At 37.8% G+C, this 24,727-nt stretch overlaps 1 protein-coding gene across 1 annotated transcript in view; it reads left to right on the top strand.

Annotated features, from left to right (window-relative positions):
- drp2 (dystrophin related protein 2) overlaps positions 1 to 17,206 on the top strand; it is a 156,351-nt gene extending 139,145 nt beyond the window's left edge. The window contains exons 18-22 of the mRNA XM_056471891.1: positions 3,034 to 3,174; positions 7,476 to 7,713; positions 11,866 to 11,980; positions 12,153 to 12,286; positions 16,132 to 17,206. Coding sequence (XP_056327866.1) covers positions 3,034 to 3,174; positions 7,476 to 7,713; positions 11,866 to 11,980; positions 12,153 to 12,247 — 589 coding nt within the window. The 3' untranslated portion in view covers positions 12,248 to 12,286; positions 16,132 to 17,206. The remainder of the gene's footprint in view (positions 1 to 3,033; positions 3,175 to 7,475; positions 7,714 to 11,865; positions 11,981 to 12,152; positions 12,287 to 16,131) is intronic.
- Positions 17,207 to 24,727: the final 7,521 nt, after the last annotated feature.

Genomic DNA, 24,727 nt, shown 5'->3' with positions numbered 1-24,727 from the left:
ACAGGGGCCTAACATGAAGTAGGGGTTTAACTTGTAGTAGAGGTGTACCTTGAAGTTATTGAGACTCAATGATCCTAGTTATTAATGTCTACACCTACCCCAACCCTAAACCCAACCATCATAGTTATTAACATCTACATTAACATCTACACCTACCCCAACGCTAAACCCAACCGTTGTAGTTAATATTGTCTACATCTACCACAACCATAAACCCAACCATCATAGTTATTAACGTCAACACCTACCACAAACCTAAATCAAACCAGCATAGTTTTTAACGTCTACAATAGCTTCTACACCTACCACAACCCTAAACCCAACCATTGTAGTTAACGTCTACAGCTTCCCCAATCCTAAACCTAACCATCATAGTTACATGGTCTACATTAACGTCCACACCTACCCCAACCCTGAACCCAACCATCACAGTTTTAGGGTCTACATTCATGCCTACACCTACCCTAACCCTAAACCCAACCTTCATAGTTATAGGGTCTAAAATTAATGTCCACACCTACCCCAACCCTTAACCCAACCATCATAGTTATAGGGTTTACATTAACGTCTACACCTACCCCAACCCCAAACCCAACCATCATAGTTATAAGGTCTACATTAACGTCTACACCTAACCTAACCCTAAACCCAACCATTATAGTTATAGGGTATACATTTATGCCTACACCTACCACAACCCTAAACCCAACCATCATAGTTATAGGGTCTACATTAACGTCTAAACCTACCCCAACCCAAAACCCTACCTTGATAGATAAAGGGTCTACATTTATGCCTACACCTACCCTAACCCTAAACCCAACCATCGTAGTTATAGGGTCTACATTAACGTCTACACCTACCCTAACCCTAAACCCAACCATCATAGTTATAGGGTCTACATTAATGTCTACACCTACCCCAACCATCATAGTTTTAGGGTCTACATTAATGTCTACACCTACCCTAACCCTAAACACAACCATCTAAGTTAAGGGTCTACATTAATGTCTACACCTACCCTAACCCTAAACACAACCATCTAAGTTAAGGGTCTACATTAACATCTACACCTACACCAACCCCATACCCAACCGTCATAGATATTAACATCTACATTAACATCTACACCTACCCCAACCCTAAACCCAACCATCATAGTTATAGGGTCTACATTAATGTCTACACCTACCCCAACCATCATAGTTTTAGGGTCTACATTAATGTCTACACCTACCCTAACCCTAAACACAACCATCTAAGTTAAGGGTCTACATTAATGTCTACACCTACCCTAACCTTAAACACAACCATCTAAGTTAAGGGTCTACATTAACATCTACACCTACACCAACCCCATACCCAACCGTCATAGATATTAACATCTACATTAACATCTACACCTACCCCAACCCTAAACCCAACCATCATAGTTATAGGGTCTACATTAATGTCTACACCTACCCCAACCATCATAGTTTTAGGGTCTACATTAATGTCTACACCTACCCTAACCCTAAACACAACCATCTAAGTTAAGGGTCTACATTAATGTCTACACCTACCCTAACCCTAAACACAACCATCTAAGTTAAGGGTCTACATTAACATCTACACCTACACCAACCCCATACCCAACCGTCATAGATATTAACATCTACATTAACATCTACACCTACCCCAACCCTAAACCCAACCATCATAGTTATAGGATCTACATTAATGTCTACACCCACCCTAACCCTAAACACAACCATCTAAGTTAAAGGGTCTACATTAACATCTACACCCACACAAACCCCAAACCCAACCGTCATAGATATTAACATCTACATTAACGTCTACACCTACCCTAACCCTAAACCCAACCATCATAATTATAGGGTCTACATCAATGCCTACAACTACCCCAGCTATCATAGTTATTAGCGTCTACAATAACATCTACAACTTATAACAACAACCACTAGTCTCTCTTCCATCTTTAAAAGTCTCCATAGTCATCTTGACAACACAAACACTGCTGTCACTTCAACAGAAACCCAGCCCCTGCTTTAATTTGATTGGACAATGAAAAAGACTGTCATGCTTTTTCCGCTCAGAGTTGACTTTTTCAACCTTGAGCGAACAGCGCGCAACAGCAAAAATGCTAGGTGATTCAACACTCACGGCACAGCATCATCATATTCTGCCTTTGTTTGTTGCGAATATGTGCCCTCTAGTGGCAAAAATTACGCACTGTGCTTTTAAATGATTTGTGCTGAGAAGTCATGCTGAGGCACAGGTAAAAATGTTCATTTTGTAAATAGCTGCAAATGCAGATTTCAAACAGAAATGGCAACAAGGAAACACAAATTATGAACTGCAGCTAAAACTACATTAAAACTAACTAAACTGAAATAAAGTCCTAAAATTTACCCCCCAAAAATTAAATAAATTGATAATAATTTCATGTATTGTGAAAAGTTCAATATCCGCTGTTGCTCTACAGGCAGAGCAAGAGTGAGTCATGGCTGACAGGGCACATCGTGACATTTCAGTGGCTTTTACCAAATCTATCAGTAGCCTTTGTTTACCGATGGCCCGTGTAATGGCTCCTTCATAATTACAGCAGAGTGCATGAAAACAGCTGGTTTTGTATTACTGATGTGACTAATGTGAGCAGCGTCATCATTTCTCCGCTTCACATGTTTAGCGGTCATTTTTCTGCCCATCACGTGCGCCTGTTTATTGGCTGTGTGTTATATTTGATGGCACAGAGAATGTTTGAATTAGCATGTTTTGCGTTCAGCATCTACACTGCTGTTTGGTGTGCATTGCTCTATGTTTGTCTACACTCTAAACATGCCATGCTCAGTTTATACAGAATATGTGTGCTGTGTTGATATGGCGCTTCTGCATTGTGTGCATTTGGCTTATGTGTGTGCAGCTTTGTTTGGAATTGAGTGTTTGGCACTGTGTGCATGTGTTGTCTGCTGCTGCTGCACTGCTAATGTGTTGAGTGTGCGATGTCTTCTGTATGGGGCGACTCAGGGATGAAGATCAGTACCTCCTGCGTCACTCCAGCCCCGGTCTCGAGCAGGACTCCCCTCACGGTCTCCTGCTGGCCCAGCTGGACTGCCAGGACCGAGAGGAGCTGCAGCACACCCTGCACCGCCTGGAGAACGAGAACAGGTGAGCATGCTTACACAATGACAACTGATGCTGAGACATGCGCTGCGCTAAACACAATTACCAAAATAACTTCAGGTTTGGGTTTTGTGTGAATGGCATATCATGGAATAATACTTGGTATGATGCTAGAGTTGTCCAAAATAGCTTTTCAGCTGTCAGTTAAAGAAAGCTTTTCCATCAGAGACAACTATACACTATTTAGACCAGGGGTCACCAATATTGGTCCTGGAGGGCCGGTGTCCCTGCAGGGTTTAGCTCCAACTTGCCTCAACACACCTGCCTGGATGTTTTAAGTACACCTTGATTAGCTTGTTCAGGTGTGTTTGATTAGGGTTGGAGCTAAAATCTGCAGGACACCGGCCCTCCAGGAACAAGTTTGGTGACCACTGATTTAGACTATTGCATAAAAACAGTGTTATTATTATTATTACTATTATTATTATTAATATTATTATTATTATTATTATTATTATTATTAATATTATTATTATTATTAGTAGTAGTAGTAGTAGTAGTAGTAGTAGTAGTAGTAGTAGTATTATTACTATTATTATTATTATTATTAGTAGTAGTAGTAGTAGTAGTAGTAGTAGTAGTAGTAGTAGTAGTAGTGGTGGTGGTACATTAAAGATATTTTAATATCAATTTACAATTTGTCTAATATTATATATAGTAATACTTTTACAATGTCTAATATAAAAGTGTTTAAAAATGTGTCAATAAAAATAATAAAATAAGATAATATAAAGATACATCTGTCAGTAGTGTATATTGTATGTAGTGTATATTGCTATGAGCAATACTAGTAGCAGTGTGATATGCCTGTATAATGGCACTGGTGGGAGGCGTGCATCGTGCATAAAGCCTGGTTTATACTTGATGCGTCCGCTAGTTCGCTTGAGTCTGCGCGGTGAATGTGACATCATTGCTGTTTTTGCGGAGGTTCGCTTTGGGTGCGCATGATTCCGGCTGGCGGAGCGGACGATTTTTTTTTAGGCTCGAGCAAACAGTTTGCGCGCCACATTTGATTGGAGTTGAATATGAAACACTTTGAAGAGATTTTGTCTGAAACAGGTATGACTGTACAGACACCTTTATGATCTGTCCATGCTTGATCATAGAAATAGCCAGATGGACAATAATTCCTGGCTATTGGAGTTTGCAATTTGCAACAGTCGTGGGAAAGGAGGAAAGTTTTTGTTAAAAAGTTTGGAAAAACCGGAGGGAAAAGTTTGTTAAAGCCAAAAGAGGCCATGGCAAAAGTGTATACAGACCCAGGTACACAATTACAGAATGTTTTTCCACCGTTCATAGGTTTTACACTGATGTATATATTACAATTTTGAAATTAAAACAATTTAATAGTTACAAAACTATAATTAAGGAACAAATTATTTCTTTGATATCTGGAAGGGAATATTGGAACCTATCAGTTTACAATAAACTGATGCCCTGTTTTTCAAGCTTTATTGGTGATAATTATATATTGGTGATAATTGGTGATATACTCCCACTTGTTAAAAGTCCAAAAGTAATTGGACAGAATAATGATCAAAAATCTAACTTTTAATACTTGGTTGCAAATCCTTTGCAACAATTAGACCCTGAAGTCCCTGAAGCCCTATATTGATTGGTATACTGTATATGCGGTTTCCCCCACAGTCAAAAAACATACGCTACAAGTGAATTGTATAATCTAAATTGGCTGTAGTGTGTGAATGGTTATTTCCCAGTCCCAGTACTGGGTTTCACCTGGAAGGGCATCCGTTGTGTAAAACATATGTTGAATTAGTTGGCGGTTCATTCGTAGTTAGTGGACCCCTAAAAATTGAGGGACTAAGCTGAATGAAAATGCATGATAATAATATAATATTAAAATGAGTGGCACACTCCATGGAATCAGTATTAAGCTAAGAAAGTAAATTGTATATTGCACAATTTAATATAGTTAAAAATTAACAAATAAAATAAATGGAATTAAAAACGTCATGAATTTACTTAAAGGTGCACTTAAATTTTTTTAATTTTTGCCAATTGATGACCTTAACCCCAACAAGACCTCATCTCTTTTTGATATCTCCCCAGTCATTACAAGATATGCCCACACTCAATGTTGATTGGCTGTACATGTGTTTTGTCTGAGAGGACTTTTGCAGAGTAAAATTGCAAATCTATAACAGTATAATAAAATGCAACAGAAATGTAGAATAATAAAATAAGTCTGAGTATATAATGCTCTTTTGTTTCTTGATGTGTCTTTTTTAAATGATGTTGAATTTTTATTTGGTGGTAAAGCAAAACTGTATTTGCTAGCTGTATCTATAAATATTAGTTTTAATTGTTGGAGATAAAATGCATTTGAGGATATTATTATAATGATGGTTATTTTAGGTCAGAAAGGATCATTTGACCCACATCAGATGCACAAGGTGTGTTCTTTATATCTTCAAACAGAGGTTCATGCACACAAGTCTATCAGGTCTAGGGTTTTAGTTTCATCCCAGAGGCTACTGTTACAGCTCTGAGTCATTTATGAGTTTTGTCTTCAGCGTAAATCCTGACCTTTAAGTCATGTTCTCATGTGCTCTTGCTTTGTTATAGGTGAGTAATAGGTCAATAAAGCAGGATTAATTGTTAGTGTCTGCAGGGGATCTGCAACCTTAACCTCCTGAATAAATCAGGGCTTCCCACTGTCATTATCAGCAGAAAGAGTGCTGAATGATAGCTACTCTCTTAAAAATTCATGGTGTGCTATTTTTCTTTTTGTCATTTCATTTGATTTGGTTTTAAAGGGTTAAAAATAATACCTTTTCAATAAAAAAAAACAGATCTAATTTATACTCCAATTAATCACATATGACACACATAAAGAACAAAAGAAGAACTTAAGAACATATGATGTGCAACTTAAGGATGCTGGACAACAGAGTTGAGGATACACGTGCAGTACTTAATTGCATAAAGAATGGTCAGGCAGGCAATGGTCACAATCAGGAGCAAATGGTAACACACAGGTAAATCCAGATAAATAGTCAGATAACAGGCAGATGGTAGGGATAGCTAACGTGAAACTGAAGTTTCAACACAGTATCCAAATCCCAAAGCGCAAGTTTTTCAAAACACTGCACCGAAGCATGATCCGAAACACCCAGGTCACGTGACTAAAGTGTTTCAAAACACCTGGTCACCTGGTTAAGCGATTCAAAGCATTTCAGAAGCGTTTCGAGACCTGGCGAATCTGCATTTGACTGATTGGGTCTGAATGAAACTCTGTCTCATATGGCCTAGTGGACCGTGCGTGTGCACATAGTTACTGTGCTGCAAATGCCATTTAGGGTCGAATCCCGACTTGTACAAATACTGAAATTATGATTTTATTTATTTTGATAATGTTACTGTTAAGTCTATATAGGATACACCATCATTTTTGTAACACTGTATAACGATGATTAATATTTTTACAGTACTGTGATGATTGGGTTTAGGGTTGGGGTAGACATTAATATAATACAATAAATGGAAAATTTTATGAATAATATAAATGTTACCAACAAGACTCAGCAATGTCTGTGAGTGTGTGTGTGCTGTATATATGTTACTTGTAATCAGTCTTGTGTAGCTCCCAGTTGTGTGTGTGTAATCAATGGAGAACTGGGACAGGTGTGTGTATGTGGTGCCTGAAGGGAGTTGTAGTTCATATGGTGGCAGGATTGTATTCAGAGTAAAAAGTGAATGTTTTCCAGTGATTTATGAGGGTTAGATCGCTGGTGATCGTGACATAATGAGTGCAATAAATAAAATAAACTAAATAAATAAAACAATTGGCAATGCTCAGCATATATGAGTAAACCCCTCACAAATTTATAACTAATATTTTCTATAGGAAACTTTACAATAATATATTTGTGCAAATACATTAGTCAGTACTAAAGCCAAATCTGAAGCTAATTTGACAAAATAATTTATGACAATGGGCCAAATTTGTATGTTAGAGAAAAATATTTTTACATGTATTTTTTTAAAAAGGGCAATAATCAAGGGAAACAAACAATATATCAAATTTAGAGTTTTTATTTGCAATAGTTGACTTGAATTTAAATATATTAACTTTCCATATCTAAAGACGTTTGGTGAATAAAATATTATTTTAACAAATATATCTGTTCTGGGTTGCAGCTGGAAGGGTATCCGCTGCGTAAAACATTTGCCAGATTAGTTGGCAATTCATTCCACTGTGGCGAACCCTGATAAATAAGGGACTAATCTGAAGAAAAATGAATGAATGGTTGTGTCTTCCACAGGGTGCTGCAAGGCGAGTATCGGCGGCTGAAGTGGAAGCACGAGGAAGCGGCAGCATCACCTCAGCTTCTGGAGTCAGGTCCAGGTTCACCACCCGGTCAGCAGGACGAGGAACTACTAGCCGAGGCCCGAGTCCTCCGACAGCACAAAACCCGCCTGGAAACCCGCATGCAGATTCTAGAGGACCACAACAAGCAACTGGAGTCCCAGCTCCGCAGACTGCGAGAACTACTGCTGCAGGTGTGTTCAACAGATGCCCGTATATCTTCAAAATAAAGAGCAGCCCCTCAGTGACTACTAAAATGTGATGAAGAAGAGATTATAGTGATGGAAACAATGGAAGAAAGGTGTGTAGGGAGTTGAATGAATATGTTAACGCTGCACAGGGATGGACATGCGCAGGTAAATCAGAGCTGGAGACTTTATTGTTAAATGTTTATGGGGTTGAAGGAAGGTTTTGAGCTTTAAAAACAGCCGCTCGGAGAGAAATAAAGATGGCTTACAATATATAGTGAAAAAAATGGGAGGAAGATGCATTTGAAGCTCTCGGCGAAAAGAGTAGGAAGGAAATTGAACAGAGGAGGATAGACCGTATTATAGACTACCTTGATGTGCTAGATGTAGAAGGGTAAAAGCGAGGCAAGAGATGCTTACTAATGCAGGTTGGGCGAGGACAAGGAGACAGGAAACTAGAAAAGAATCGTCTCAAGTGAAAGGAGACGGGGAAAAAAATTCCCATTATTGAGGTCTGAAAAGAGATGGAGGGAGTGCAGGGAAAACACTAACTTTGGTAAATTGCGAAGAAAGGGAAAGCGAGAGAATAGCATTGATGGAGATGGAATCATACAGATGGAGTGGGTGGAAGGTAAGTCATTTTTCCAGCTGACGTACGTAGAGCTTAAGGAGCGAGATGGACAGAATAGAGTGGGCAGAAAGAGGATCCTTTTCTTCAGTGGAAGAAAGACAGAAAGCAGGCCGAGGAGGGAAAAGAAAAGCTCAGGCGGTGCTGAGTGAATGGGATAAGAGGTGGTTGTGCAGAAAAAAAGCGAGGTAGCGCTGCAGAGATATGATTGGCAGGTTGAATGGAGTGAGAGAGCAGAGCGAAAACACTAAGGCTGGAGCTATAGGTGAAAAGGAATTAGACGGAAATAGAGGAAAGGAACTGAGGAGAGAGATCGACTTAACCTACAAAAATGAATAAGAGATGTGTCACGGGGAAGCAATAATGTGCTGGGATTATGGAGATCCGAACTCTTCGTTCCGCACCCCTAGACTGGGAAAGTTACAGTCTTACCTCTGTGGACATCTCTAAAGTGATAAAAGAGTTTAACTGAAGAAAAAAATATTGAGGTATTCATGAAATACGGCCTCAGTTCAACTCATCTGCCTGTGAAATATGGGGGAAAAAGAGGCGAGTCATCTCTGTTTCTTATCAGTTTATTTCATCTCTCAAGAAAATACACCGCCTTTGTAACGTGTGTGAAAAGGGGCCAAATCCCTGGTCGATAAACGGAGTTTGGAGTTTTGGCAGCATTTGAAAACTTGTGGCAGCTTTTTTTTTCCATCAAAGAACCCAACAACTCTGCTTTCTGCTAGGCTGGCTTTTAGTATTTACTACGTACAGTCTGGTATGCTGATTATATCAAGTGAATGTGAATTACATTCACTGGCAAGTGTTTCTAATGATAATGGATTACACTGTTGCGTATTAAACTGTTTTAGCTCTCAAGTCTAGTCTGTTGCTCATTTTTACACATGCAGTGTTGGTAGAAGGCATGAAGAAGGTGCAATATGTGCACTAATTTCCTGTTTAATTGCTCTTTGATATCAACATAGTAAATATGTGGCTTAGGTAAGGTAAACATTTCTACAGAAATGGTTTTATATGCTGATTTATAACCACAGAAATTACCCCAAAATGTAAAACTCATCAAAATAATCATACTTCAGTTGTCAAAAAAATCAGCATAGGCTCATTCTGAAAATGTAACCCTATATACATTTCTGGAGATCGCGAATTATGTAGCCAGAAGTACGTATGGCTGCATTTCAACTATAAAGCAAATGTTATGGCGCAGTATGATGCCGTTCACTTTTGCACTTACCACTTAGCTCAGTATGGACGGCTTTCCCATTGTTACCAGTTTGTCCAGTAGCTCGCCACGTGAATTGGCGGACTTGAGACACAGAAAGGTGTTGACAACGGGGTTCCAGTCTGGCAAAGAACGGTTCCAGAAAGCGGTTAAGACAAAAACAGAAGCCAAAAAATAACGTAAATTACAGGGTGAGAACGTGAAAATCCGAAAACGTGGTAAAAATCAGGCTGCTGTCAGAGATTTTCTTTTTCTGAATTGCTTTTTTTTTTTTTAAATGTCGGTTGGGTTTAGGGAAGGTGGTGCGTGGGGGTGGGGGGGTGGGGGTGGGGGGGGGTCGGTGCTTATGAAAACACTATTGGGTGGGTTTTATGGAAAGAGGAGGGTGGGTCAGTTGATCTGTCAGTCAGTCAGTCGACAGCGCCTCTGGTGGATATACATGAGAACAGCAGGCCTGAATGGCACTCGCGAGAGAAATTAGGATCTCAAAAAGCATACACAGCGGCCTCTGGTGGATTTACGCGAGAACAGCAGGTGGGAATGGCATCCGAATGAGAAATTTGAAAAAGCGTACACAGCGGCCTGTGGTGGATTCTCGAAAACAAAAACTGAAAAAAAAAAAACTTACCTACTGGGACATATTTGGCACTCTCCAGATCTGTATATAGGGCTAGGTTTTCAGAATGAGTCTGTGTTGCAAAAAATATTATTCCATATATAGTAGATCTTTTCATCTGAAGTGGTTGAGAGGTTTATTTTAGCTAGAAGGAGTCAATGAATTAAATGAACTGAAAGTTTGCTTCTGAATTGTGTTGTGGATAAAATATAGCCTAAATTATTATTATATTAGACAAAAGGGGGAGACAGAGATGTATTTAGAGTTGTATTTTGAAATTTTAACATGTATGAAAACAGAGACAGGAATTTATAGCATCTCCCTCTTAAACAGGTGAGTTTTTGAGGTTTATTGGTGTCCTTTCACTCCAGAAAAAATCACAGTAAGAGCTGAGCAATATGACATGATGCATAAGCATGCATTAAACAATTATACTCAGCAGTTTACATGTGTTTGGAGCTGCATTACAAACATACACTGCAAATTCCAGAATATACATGTGAAGCTATCAAAAGATAAAAGATATTGTTGTAATCTCATTAAGGCCACTCAAATACTGCCATATTAATGATCTGGTGTGGATCTCGTGTGTTTTGTTCTGAGTGGCCTGTTTTCTACTGGGATTTTAAACTCGCATGAGGATAAGGAAACAATGGTGTTTGAGGCTCACAGTATGTCATTTCCATGTACTGAACCCCTATTATTTAGCGATGACTAGGTATATCCACATTTTCATTCTATGGCACCTTTAAGTGGTAACATATGGAATATTGTTTCAGGCTCTAAGCCTGCACTGGTTTTAATGGAGTATTATTTCTCAATAACCATTTATGACCACTGTTAAGTCAAATCACACATTAAAGTCACAGTTTATAACTGCATTGTGCACAACTGCAGACACCAATACTTCTGCATGGATAGAAACAGATTGTGAGTGTATGTTAGTAATTATTATTATTCTAGCCCTGATTTTACCAGGAAAAGGTACACTGCGATTACAAGAGCATCCTGGCCAAGATTAAGCAGAATACAGTTCAGATGGGTTTAACAAAAATGACAGATTATCCATCAAAACACACATACAACGACACTTAAAACTAAACAGAGCATCTACAAGCCAATCACATTCAAAATCATTTAAAATCTTTTTAATGGTATGCAGTGAAACCAACTCTTTAAACCGCAATTTTGATAGCAGGTTATTTTTCATGTAAGGGGTGCTGCATGTTTAAAAGCATCTTAATGGAGTAAACCAGAATGGATTTAGAAACAAAGATACGCCAATGCTTGAACCTAGTAATATTCCTTTGAGCCTTGCCTTATAGTCTGATAAAGCAATTGGACCGGGAATCTGTGGCACATGATGTCAGACTTGACAAGCGGGTTGCTATGTGAAATGTAATGGTTGTACAGTGAATATTTTGAGAGGTATATGTTTAACTCATGTTGGAGTGAATTCTGAACTTCATTGGAGTCGGTTGAACTGGTATGCCCAAGTATTATTTTTTTATGTAATTGCTCATTTCTGTCACAAATATTGAACTGTTCAGCCCTGACTAACCCAAAGCATTTCAACAGTGGTGTTTATATTGTAGATATGCTTAAGTTATATGGTATTTTTTTAAAATAATTAATATTTTGGATTTTGATTACATTCTTACATCATTTTGTCATGTCTGGCAGCCCAAAGATGACTCTGAGGCCAATGGTTCGGCTCCCTCCTCTCTGTCCTCTCCGGTGTCAGGTGGCCACCAGGGGGAGCCTCCCAGCAGAGAGACCACAGACACAGAAGCTGCAGGTGAGACCCCAGAATAACCTGGCAGCTCAGCGCCATTTGCTGTCTTTCTGCCAACATCAGCCCATAATGGGATTCAGAGAGATGTGACTTATTTGAATAAGGCAGATTATGCGTCGCTGTTAGCTTGTGCTGCATTCTGTTGAGGTTTAATGTAGCATTTAATATTGCGTAGGTGAGGATTTGGATCACGAGCAGGACACGGTACTGCAGCTGCAGCAGGTTATCGAACAGCTGAGGAACGTCTTCCCGTCTGAGCCAGGACCATGAAGAACCTGAAGCCAAACTCTGAGGCCTATACGTCTGCAGGTTTCCTCATGCTTTCTTTATTTCTACATGATAAGAGTGGTATTTATATTATTATCTGCTTAAACAGTCACAGTTTGTGAAGTTTACTGGCATCCTTTCACTCCAGAAAACCACATTAAGAGCTGAGCGATATGACATGATGCATAAGGGGCCGTTCAAACCGAACGCGCATTTTGCGTTTTTTTTTATTGATTTACTAACAGCCACGTGTGTTTTGTGCACTACTTATGTGCCATACACACATTGTATTTTAACTGCCTGCTGCGCTTCGCATTTTTGCCATTGCACGCTGTGCGCTCGCAGTTGAAAACGTAAACTGTGAGTGGAAAAACGTGTTACGTCAATTTTTTCATTCTCCAATCAAATGAAAGCAAAGGCGGGGTTTTCGTTGACGTGACAGCATTGTTTGTAATGTCAAGACAACTATGGAGACATTTGAAGATAGAGGAGAGACTAGTGGTTACTGTTTTGAGATATCCAAAGCTGTATTGCCTCATTCACACTTGCAGCAGCTTTGTAGCTGCCTGCTTCTTTGGTTGGCAAATGCAGGTCTGTGCAGGTCTACAGCACGGAGAATACAACCGGCCTTTGAGCGGACTGAGAGAGGATCATGTGAGCTCTACTGTTGCTCCTATTGGCTGTTTCTCAAGAAAGTCGCTCTTCATTTGCATAAAGTTGAAAGATTCTCAACTTTGTCGAGGTGCTCAACACGCCCACCTGATAGCCAGAGATCACTGCCGCTCGCGTAGATGGAGGTCGCCGGAAGTTGAAATAAACGCTTGCTTGTCGCGAGTCGATTATAATGTGAATGAGGCTTATGATTTCACAAATCTTGATTCTCACAATATTAATAAATATTTCAATTATACCAATGTCAACAGCAACACTCGCGCACAATACGCAGCTGGTTCAGTCATGGCCTAGCAACATAAAAAGCACACCACACTTTTTTTCTTGTCAACAAAAAGCCATTGTGGTGCGCCTAACGTTTTTGGAACATAAAAGCGCATTCGGTGTGATCACGTAAAAGCGTGATTCGGTGTGCACTAAACACATGCACTCAGCAGTTTACATGTGTTTGTTGCCTCATTACAAACATACACTGCGAATACCACAATGTACACATAAAACTAATAAAAGAATTGACAAAATTTTAATTATTAATTATAATTCATTTTAATTATTCTTGTAAATTGTATGAGGGGTATTTAATCTTGTGTCATCTCAAACCTGTATGACTATGTAAATATGGATGGTGATTTATTTGTCAAAAAAAGCACTAAAAGTGCTGATATATATTTAATATTTGTACAATATATGGTGAGGAAAATAAATATTGAACACGTCATGTTTTTTGCTAGAAAAATTATTTCTCAAGGGGCTGTTAACACGGAATTGAACCTGATTTTGGTAAACTAAAAGAAATCAAAACTAAAGAAATCCCAAAAATTGAGTTTTGTGTACTAACAATGGAGTGACACAAGAAGAAAGTCCTGAACTACTGAAATGTATTTAATACTTTATATAAAAAGCTTTTTTGGTGATGACAGCTCAAAGGCGCCTCTCATATGGAGAATGAAGTCACATGCATTGCTCAGGTGTGAGTTTTCACAGAGTTTTCTCGTCTATCAAATCTGATCTTTATTTGTATTTTATATTGGATTCGAGTCAGGTGATTGGCTGGGCCATTCTACAGCTTAATTTCCTTTCTCTGAAAGCATTTGAGAGTTTCCTTGGCTGTGTTTTGGATCATTGTCCTGCTGAAATGCCCACTCTGGTTTCATCTTCATCATCATGGTAATGTAGATGTTGGACTGAAGCAGCTAATATTACAGTTTTTCTTGTTTGCTTTGAACTAATTAAAGAAACTAGGATCCACTCCATTTTCATCATCACTATCCCAGCAGAGCAGAAGACATGTCTTGCAAATGTGTAAACCCTTTCTCGTTTTGTTGACACATTTTCCCCACCATTTTGCAAAACAGTTAACACAGCTGTTATTCAAGCAGTCCAAACTTTATTATTTTAGCTATGGTTACCAAACAGAAACCATATATTCCTAACTATTAGAAACTATCAAGATTAGTATGAAATCACTGAAGCACTGGTTTGACACTCCTTCACACAAATCTTTAATTAGTAATCAGTCTGCAAACCTTATAAAAAAGGTGGCTGATGGAATTGGTTAATAGCGTCTTCTACTCTGATAGATTTGACTGTATTTTGGTTTACATCTGTTTTCTCTAATATTTACAGTATTTTATTATTTTTGTCTGTCTTGTTTTTTACTGTAACAGTATTTCAGTTTTCAGCCACAGTTTGAAAAAAAATGTCATGAATTCAATATAAATTTATTCAAAACATTTCTTATTCTGGAGCCAATTCTTTGCAAAAATTCTAATTTGACAGGCCAAATAGAAAGACAACAAACGGCATGGCCAATAGGCTACAATGACAAGCAATGGTGCACTGATTCAAACTGAGTTCTGTATTTTGTTGTGCGTTGTGTAATGATTGATTAAAATAGCTCATATACTTGTTTGGGGGCTGCACGTTCGCCTCACATCAAAAAGGTCGCTGGTTCGAGCTTCGGCTGGGTCAGTTGCCATTTCTGTGTGAAGTTCTCCCCCTGTTCGTGTGGGTTTCCTCCGGATGCTCCGTTTTCCCCCACAGTCCAAAAACATGCGCTCTATGTGAATTGGGTTGTCTGTAGTGTATGTGTGTGAATGAGTGTGTATGGATCTTTCTCAGTGATGGGTTGCAGCTAGAAGGGCTGCATAAAACATTTGCTGCTAAAAATTCGACCATGAGTGCCACTATTTAGGCCTGTGTGATAACTGTTTTGAAAATGTGGGGTTTCAGTTGACGGCTGCATCAAAGCAATCAAGAAAAACTGTAACGAAGGGCAGAGGGTTGCTGAAGAACTACTGAGAGATTTCAGCTGCTGTCTAGGCTTTCACTGCCTTTCTGCACCTCCATTTCTTCATGTGTTCAATACGTTTTCCCTGTGTCATTTCATTTCATTACACATAACTTCATTTTTAAACTAATTAGATTTGTTTTCTTTGCATATATGGATTTATTTGGTTGTTATCCACATCCGGGGAAAAATGGTGACGTGTTCAGTACTTATTTTCCCCGTTGTATGATACAAACAGTATTGATATATACAGTATTTACAGTAAGCAGCTTCTGTTTTTATTTGTTTGTCAAAATCACGTGAACATGAGTCTGCATGATTTTTTTTTTCAGAGCATGCTTGGTGGAAATGAGAAAATTCATCTTTTGAAATGGTGGAAGATAAAGTTCTTTAAACACAATGATTACCAAGCGACATTATTTTTCATTGACACTGCTTTTGGTTTTGTATTGTGTTGGAGACGTGTTCTTTAATTGACTGAGAATTTAGCAGAGACTGAAAGACCTGTAATGGGTGTGACAGACAAAACATGCAGTGTTGGTGGTCCTCCAGGAACGTGGTTGAGAAACTATTTTCTAAACCACCATGCATACATGAACACAATGCACTTAAAACAAACTTGAGAGCTAAAGCACGAGGGTTTTCAGCAAAAAAAACACCTCCCAGTTTGTTCCCGATACCTTTCAGAAGACTTTTGTGCTTTACAAAAGAAAAGAAAGCCATAGCGGTTTATTTTGAGCTGAGCTATTCATTTAAAGCATGTTTTTATTTTAGTATGCACTGCAGACGGGGAGCTCCACACTCCACTTCTCGGTTTGTTAAAGAGAACTACACTAGAAAACATTCTTGAACTTTTTGCATTTGATGTTTCAACTTTCTATTGATCTGTCCATATGATGTAACACCCCCATCTTCAATATTTCAGGTGCCGTATTGCTCATCTTAAGGTGGGCAGGGTCTTCAACGTGCGGGGCCGGCGAATCCAGACCAGAGGAGTTTCCTTTGCCAGTCCCAAAGAGCTGAGGGGATTTCTGAGTGCTAACTAAACAAACTAATGTTTACATGGTGCCAAAGGCCTGCATTGATCCGGACACTGTGCTAACCGTGTGCTAATGCAAGGTGTGGAGCTTCATCCGTACAGCACAAGAGCCAGAAGAAGAGAAGAAGTCTCTCTTTAGGTATCCCTGTGCCAGCAACTTCTCTGTGTGTGTGTGTGTGTATGTGTGTGTGTGTGTGTGTGTGTGTGTGTGCGTGTGTGTGTGCGTGTGTGTGTGTGTGTGTGTGTGTGTGTGTGTGTGTGTGTGTGTGTGTGTGTGTTTTTCCATTTCAGAATGATTTACTCACTCATGCGCATAAACACAAATATACACGTATACTGATGGTAAGTCAGGAATGTGTGGCCCTTGTCCCGTGAAGCAGAAAAGAGCAGATTTCTCTGAATTGTCAGGACACACAGGAAAGCTTGTTTACACTAAAGGAATGACGTCTTTGGTTGAGGCTATCATTTATTTAGGATGCCCATGAACATTGTGCTACTGCCTTGAGCTTCTCTTTATTTTTTTCATCAATCGAAAATGCCTATAATTATGCACACCCTGCATAAAGCCTTTTCTGGATTAGTATTTGTGATTTGCTTTCATTACAAATATCCAAGCATCTTTAAAACGAGAGACATCTTATGTGTTATTGTTTAAATGTTTGAGGTTAGGATGATTTTTTTTAAAGAATCGGTATTTAGAAAGGATGTATTGAATTGATCAAACGTGACAGTAAAGACGTTTAGATTGTTAAAGTCCAAACGAAATCAAAACTAACCATATGATTTTGTTAAAACAGTACACTACCTGACAAAAGTCTTGTCGCCTATCCAAGTTTTAGGAACAACAAATAATAACTTGACTTCTAGTTGATCATTTGGTATCAGGAGTATATGAATATATGTATTCATATACCTTATGTATTGAAGTATACCTTATATGAAAGGTAAAGGCCTCTAGATTATGCTTATTTTACCTAAATAAAATATGATCATGCCTTGAATTTTAAGTATTTATTTAGGACAGTAAGGTCTGACTTTGCTTAGACAAAAGTCTTGTCACTTAACAGAAATAATGTACAGTATAGAATATAAAGTCATGGTGCAGTGGAAAAATAATTAATATTGTGTATGAGTCCCATAAGCTTGGATGACTGCATCCATACATCTCTACAATGATTCAAATAACTTATTAATAAAGTCATCTGGAATGGCAAAGAAAGCTTTCTTGCAGGACTCCCAGAGTTCATGTAATGTAATGTATTGGGCAGCACAAATGTCTTGATACCTCAGGCTGTTGATGTTGCCATCCACTTTGCAGATATTTTGTAACCCCAAACCATGATTTTTCCTTCACCAAACTTGACTGATTTCTGTGAGAATCTGGGGTCAATGTGGGTTCCAGAGGTCTTCTGCAGTATTTGTGATGATTGGGATGCAGTTCAACACATAATTCATCGAAAAAATCTACCTTCTGCCACTTTTCCAAATGATCAACTAGAAGGCAAGTTGCTCTTACAACTGGGACCGACGACAACTTTTGCCAGGTAGTGTATGTTTAAGACTTTTTAACACCTAAAATTTTGTTTTTGAGATTTAAGACATTTTAAGACGTTTAGTTAAAGCCACTTAATATAAAGTGGGACCAAAAATATCAGTAAATGTTGATGACTCTTTAAGCATAAATCATTTACGCCTTATAAAAAGGATTTAAGATTAATTCTCTGAAAAGCCATCTTAAAAGGCTTCCCTTTCCAATTGATCTTGTTTCTAAGGATGTTTAGGTATTTGTACAGGAAAACAAGACAAAAGCTTGATTAAGAAATTGATTTTTGTTTTGTTTGGCGGTGTAGCCACTCATACAGAAATCCATCTCAGAGATGAGCGGATTTCTCGGCTGTTGGCTTTCCGCTCACAAGAGAAAAGGTCTCTCAGCAATGGAGATTTGCAGTGCTGTTTTGTTGTCAGAGCTCTTGCCGTTAAATTACCGCTGTCCAGCATGGCATGAACAAGAAAGCAGATACCAGAGAAGTCGACTCAATGGCAAGTTTCAGCCCTTTCCTATTTGGCTATTTTACCTCCAAGTCACAGCCTGATTCATTTAACCCCGAGCACATCTCTCTTATTATGCCTTAAGACTTCAAAGCTCCTTTTTTCCTGAACAATACTAGCCTTACATCTCTCTGTCTTATTGTTGTCTTCCTGATGTAAGTATTCTGTTTACCAAACGTCGTTCTCTCACAATCTAAGAAGGGAAATGAAAGTGAGCGTGCGCGAGGATTATTTTACATTATGCCTTGGGAGGAGGACGGCAAATTGATCACGCTCTTCGTAAACAGAGAGAAAAAAAGGCAGTTTTTTTGTGGAGTGATTTACTGTGGGGTGTCAGATTTATATGAGAAGATGCTGGGGGTGTAGTGAGTAGAACAGAGGAAATAGATTGCAAGCGAGAGACAGGAAGAGTGTGGAAGAAAGACTGCAAATGGGAAAAAGAAAGTGTGTAAATATTCACTGTGATGGGTTGTGGCATTGCAGCCCCCTGCAAACGGGATTGAGATTATTGCGGCTGAGAGAGCGAGAGATGTTCCATTTGTTTGAGCGATTCCTCGTTTTCTCTTTCTCCGTCAGGAAAAAAAAAGCAAAGTGACCCTTGATGCACTGTAGGTTTTGCTACTGCGCCATCCCATCTCATTTTACATCACAGTGGCGAGCTGTCTGTTTGTTTGGATGTGGTTGCTAAGGAACTGTCCCCAAGGACACGGCGCCGCAGGTTGGTCTTTTACAAAGGTGGCGTGGCTTCATAATGGCGGAGACAAATAAGCATATGGCGAAATACTCTAGTCCCCTCTTGCCTCTGTTTAACTTGCATGGCTCCTCATTAAGATCAACATCTGGTGTCTCATCCACAGCGACACCCATTTATCATTCCAGTGCTTCATCGGGACTAAAAACCCGCTCGCAAATATTGAAGTATGCACACTGTGTGGTTCATTCGCATTCTCCAGATCTCTCTCTCTCTCTCTGTTCCCTGCCAAACAGATTCGGGGCTCAACATTGCAACACTTTTATTTCTTGTATAACATCTAAATGTCCTTAAAACAAGTTCATACAACTAGATGAGTTAGAGAGGTAGTCATATCTTATCTGGAAATATGTCTTTAAGGGGCTATATGTAGAAATCAGAAATGCTTCCTCTTAGTGACACTGGTGGCTGTTTAGTGAATTGCAGCTAGAAATGTGTCGTCCACACTTAGAGCTCTATTTTAATGTTCTAGGCGCAAAGTCTAAAGCGATTGGCATACCCGAATGCTATTTTAGGGACGGAAAAATACGGTTTGCACCCCGGAGCATGGTCTAACAGGGTTATGTTTATACTCTTGATGAGTTATGGGTGTGTTTTGAGCATAACCTGCATTAAACCAATCAGAGTCTCATCTCACATTCCCTTTAAGAGTCAGTTGTGTTGCTCTATGGTGCATCTTCTATTTACATGGCAGACTTTGTAAGTGGAAAAACTGAACGCTTCACCAGCGAGAAAACAGTTAAACAGACCATCTGCAGCATGAGGATAAAGAACAAGCCTCCTCCATTTGGCCTCTTTACTTTCTCTTTACTTTTACTCTTTACTACTTTACTTTAGTGGAGAAAGAGAATGGTGAAAACTCACTCCACTGAAGACTCCATTAGCCTACATATTTAATTTCATTGTTAAGCGCACAGATTTGTTCAAAACTGTTTCTAAATTCAGTTTTAAATCCAGCAAAGGAATAAATGAACAACAATACAGAGTGTGGTCAAACTACTGAGTTATACCCAAACACACGTCCTATTCTTATGCCCCATATGGTGATGCAGACGTCTTCAAAACCCGATAGGTGGACAAATCTAAACTTGTTTTTATTCAAACAAATATGAATATGCATATAATAAATTATACTGCAAATAATAAAAATAATATTATACAAATGCAAACTGTCATGAGTAAACTAAAAAAAAAAAAAAACCCGGACATGAAGAAGGCATGGAGGTAGTGTTTTTTATATTTATGTAGAAAAGAATAATTATTGTAACATTTTATTCCATTAATGTTTTTTATATGTATAGATATTTGTGTATTGCTGTACATCCTGTGTGTATTAAGCAATGTGTAAGTGTTTGGACCCGTACAGGCACATAACTAACACGCTCTGCGCTTGACTTTAGACTAGCTTTTAGTTGGTCAATGGCAGTTCCCCAAAATATCAAAGCACCAACAATGCACCTTAACACACCTCTATTCTTGACCGGCACATCCATGAGTCCACAATGTGGTGCAAATGGATTTTCCTTTTAACAACGTAGTGCAAACAGGAAAATTATGGTTGTGCTGGTCTGTAAATCGCAACAAATCACGCTATACACGTATTGTGCCAAGCGTGTTATATGTGATTTTTTGCAATTTTCAGACCAGTGCAGCTATCATTTTCTCATTTTGCACAACTTAATTTAGAAGTAGTTTTGAAACAAATCTTTGCACTTAATAAACAAAAATTAAATGTATGGGCTAATGGATGTCTTCAGTGGAGTGAGTACAACACCGTTTCCTTACCCCATGAAAGTAAGAGTAAAGAGTAAAAGTAAAGTAAAGAGAAAGTAAAGAGGCTGAATGGAGGAGGCTCATTCTTTATCTTTGCGAAGATGGTCTTAACCGTTTTCTCGCTAGTGAAGCGTTTAGTTTTTCACTTACAACGTTTGCCATGCAAATAGCAAATGTGCGACGCAACGGAATCTTAAAGGCCCTAATAGTCTGAATGTGAAAGTAACATTGATTTTTAAGATCACACTTAACATGATGCAATAAAGCGAGACGAATCTCAGACAAACTCCTTTCGTTTCGAACGTAAAACAATTGATGAAGAACAGACCACAACGCAAAAAAATTGACACTATTAAAAGAAAAGCCTCTCTATGTCGTTAGTGTTTTGGTGTGAATGGTTATATAGAGATCATTATTTTGATTCATAAGCATCATCAAAATGTAAATTTCACACCATTTTATTGGGCCTTCAGAAGTAAAGTTGGAAATACTAATAGCAATACATCCAGACCAGTGTTGATGTCCACTGCTGCCAAAAAAAGTAGCTAATCCTGCTAGATGTAGCTAAATCAATGTTGATTATATCATTTACGCAATTTCAGAAAATAAATGATGAATTGCTAAGTATTGTTATTCTCAATAAAGAAAGCCCCAAAAAGAAGAGAGGGGAGTGTATATATATATATATACACTCTGTATATGTGTGTATATATATATGTGTGTATATATGTGTTTATATATATATATATATATATATATATATATATATATATATATATATATATATATATATATATATATATATATATATATATATATATATATATATATATATATATATATATATATATATATATATATATAAAATGTATATATATATAATGTATGTATATATATATAATGTATGTATGTATATATGTGTATATGTATATATATGTGTATATATATATATATATATATATATATATATATATATATATATATATATATATATGTATATATGTATATATATATATATATATATATATATATATATATATGTATATATGTGTATATATATGTATATGTGTGTGTATGTATATATGTGTATGCATATATATGTATGTATGTATGTATGTGTGTGTGTGTGTGTGTGTGTGTGTGTGTGTGCATATATATATATATATATATCCCAAAACAAGTAATATTTCTCTCTGGTTTTAAGGATATTTCGATATTTCTACAAGAAAACAAGACAACAATTACGCCTACAGAAAGGAAGATCATTTATTCACACATTTCACCAATAATATAATACACAACATTTCAACATGGTAGCAAATCATGTAGCAGTATTGAATAGGAAGTCTCCCTTATGCACACCATATATTGATAAATATACATAGCCAGTGTTCAATAAAATGATCCTTTAAACTTATATCATAATCCTTCCCTTGTCTAATCCTTCAAAAAGGAGATCTTTGGGCCTTTTTTAAAGTTACAGAAGGAAAAATCTGTGGATTTTACAGCAATGCTAAAGGGCTGTCTGAACTATATTTAGCCATCTGCCTCATTAACAAATACACTCATTATTTTTTTGTTTGTATGTAGCAGACTTTGTGTCACAACCCCCGATACGTCACCGTCTAAGCAGGCTTGTTTGTAACACTGAACTACACAGCAGGGCATTTACTGATTTAACCTCTGAACCTGTGGCATCATTACACACCACCACATGTTGAGTTGTTTTCAGGCCGAATCACCCCAAATACAAACATTCTGCTTTTTGTTTCTCTGCAACATGCGCTTTGTTATTTTCACATTTCTGTTTTTGTTGTATGTGCAGTGCAGTTATTATTAAATTAATAACACTAATTTCTGTGTTTCATTTTTTTTAACCTGTACAAAATGTAAAATGAGAGTGTTTTAAAAAAACCGAATGAGTTACTGGCTGCTTTCTACTCATTGTGTACAAAGAAATAAATTTTTATTTGTTATACAACCGGGTCTGCTTTGTCTTTCTTTCGTATTATAGAATTTACAGGGTTCCAATGGGTCATTTCTGGAATATCAGGGAGTTTTGAAATATTTATTCCAGACATTGAAAGCCAAGGAATTTTGTTTCAGTTTTTTAAAGGGCACCTAATGAAAATATCTTTTGTAAGCTGTTTGGACAGAACTGTGTGCAGGTATAGTTTGTCCACAGTCATATTGGGTGATAGAAACACAATAAGTATCTTTTTTTTTTAATTTCCTGATGATAAAATATGATCCAAATCCTTCCCATTTTGAGGCCGACCGCAACGTGATGTAGGAGTGCGGCTTTCCCGCCCACCAAATTAATTGACAGCCTCATATTAATATGTCTCCGTAGTAACACGTATAATCAAATCAACAAGACAGGACGTGCGCAAAGCAACTGGGATTAAAAGATCTGTTCAGCTCTCTATGATCATCAATCATCAACAAATGTGATCAAGAATGAGTTTTACAAGTTTAAAACATTTTTAAAACAGTGCATGTTTGCAATGAAGATGGTAAAATCACTGTAATTCATCACCACAGCCGCATGTCAGCACAATTATAAAAGAAGACTCTTCATGCGCGTGCACGGTCAAATAATCTGATGGGTGTTTTGAGCTGAAACTTTACAGACGCATTCTGTACAAATTACTTATCTTAAAAATAGGTCAAATATGTGCCCTTTAAATTATGGAGTATCAGGCCTTTTGTTTGTATTTGAAATTGTACTTTATATTTATAAATAAATAATAATAATCTATACCATTTTTTTTGTCGCATTATTATATATCATTATATCATTCACGTTTCGCCGTTGTTAGCCTAGTTTTTAGTAGAAAAAGATCCAAAGAAAATCGGCACACTGCCACTTTAGCTCTCAAAGAAATTTTTTATGTCACAACGTTTCGACCAACATGGTCTTCATCAGGTAAAGATCATCAGGAGTCTAGTTTTTAGTGCCATCTACTTCCCTGTCAATGGCAATCCAGACTGTTTTCCAGTAAAATGCTACATTGTTTTGTGTATTTTCTTACTTGGATTTTTTGTCTTGTTTCTAGTCCAAATATCTAAAATTTCTTCAAACCAAGAGCCCTATTTTTGTCTTAAAACAAGCTAAATAACCTACCAATGGGGCAAGCTAAATAATATTGTTTTCTTTTGACATAAAATCTTTTTTCTACCTCATTGTCCCCAGTAACTTAATTGTGATTAAAATTGTTGCATTGTTTTCTCTAGCTTGCAAATTATGTATTTAATTGTGTTTTGTTACTTGTAACCGCTCCACTTGGCTTGTAGTGTATCCGGTTAACTCTTTATATTCTCATATCGCGTCTAAAACTCAGCTGAAAAAGCGATGTGTGCCGCTTTGTTTATGGATTAAAATGCGTTTGTGAGCTCGCAATCCACAGCCATTTGTTGTTGCTATGGCCACCATCAGCTTTTCCTGCACACGTGCGGCAGTCAGGTTTCACTGAATGTGTGTCACTGTTTTTACTTATGGTGAAGAATAGAGCAGTATGCTGGTGTTAAACTGCACTGCTTTAATGTACTCCTGCATTGGGCTCACACATACACTCTGCACTCTGACTACTTTAAAATTGTTAATAAGCCGTGGTGGCTATTTCTCTCTGTCTCACACTGAACACAGTCCACCAATAGGGTATATGCCGAGCTAGTGTGTTTCCCATACTGATAAACTTCCGGTGACCTGTTATTGTGAGTTTTTTTTCTATTTTATACGATTACTTTTAAAGCATCGATGTTGTAATGTAATTAAAATATAATCAGTTAAACAGACTTTGGCATTCATTTAGTTGCTCAAGCGTAAAACGAGTCAAAAAGCCGTTTACTCGCACGTGCCCATCAGAATCGGCAGGCTAGCACAGAAGCTACTATACTGGGTATATA

The sequence above is a fragment of the Danio aesculapii genome, chromosome 14, assembly GCF_903798145.1.
Source record: "Danio aesculapii chromosome 14, fDanAes4.1, whole genome shotgun sequence".
Classification (NCBI taxonomy): Eukaryota; Metazoa; Chordata; class Actinopteri; order Cypriniformes; family Danionidae; genus Danio; species Danio aesculapii.
The sequence above is the reverse complement of the archived record's forward strand: the minus strand, read 5'-3'. Positions and strand labels throughout refer to the sequence as shown.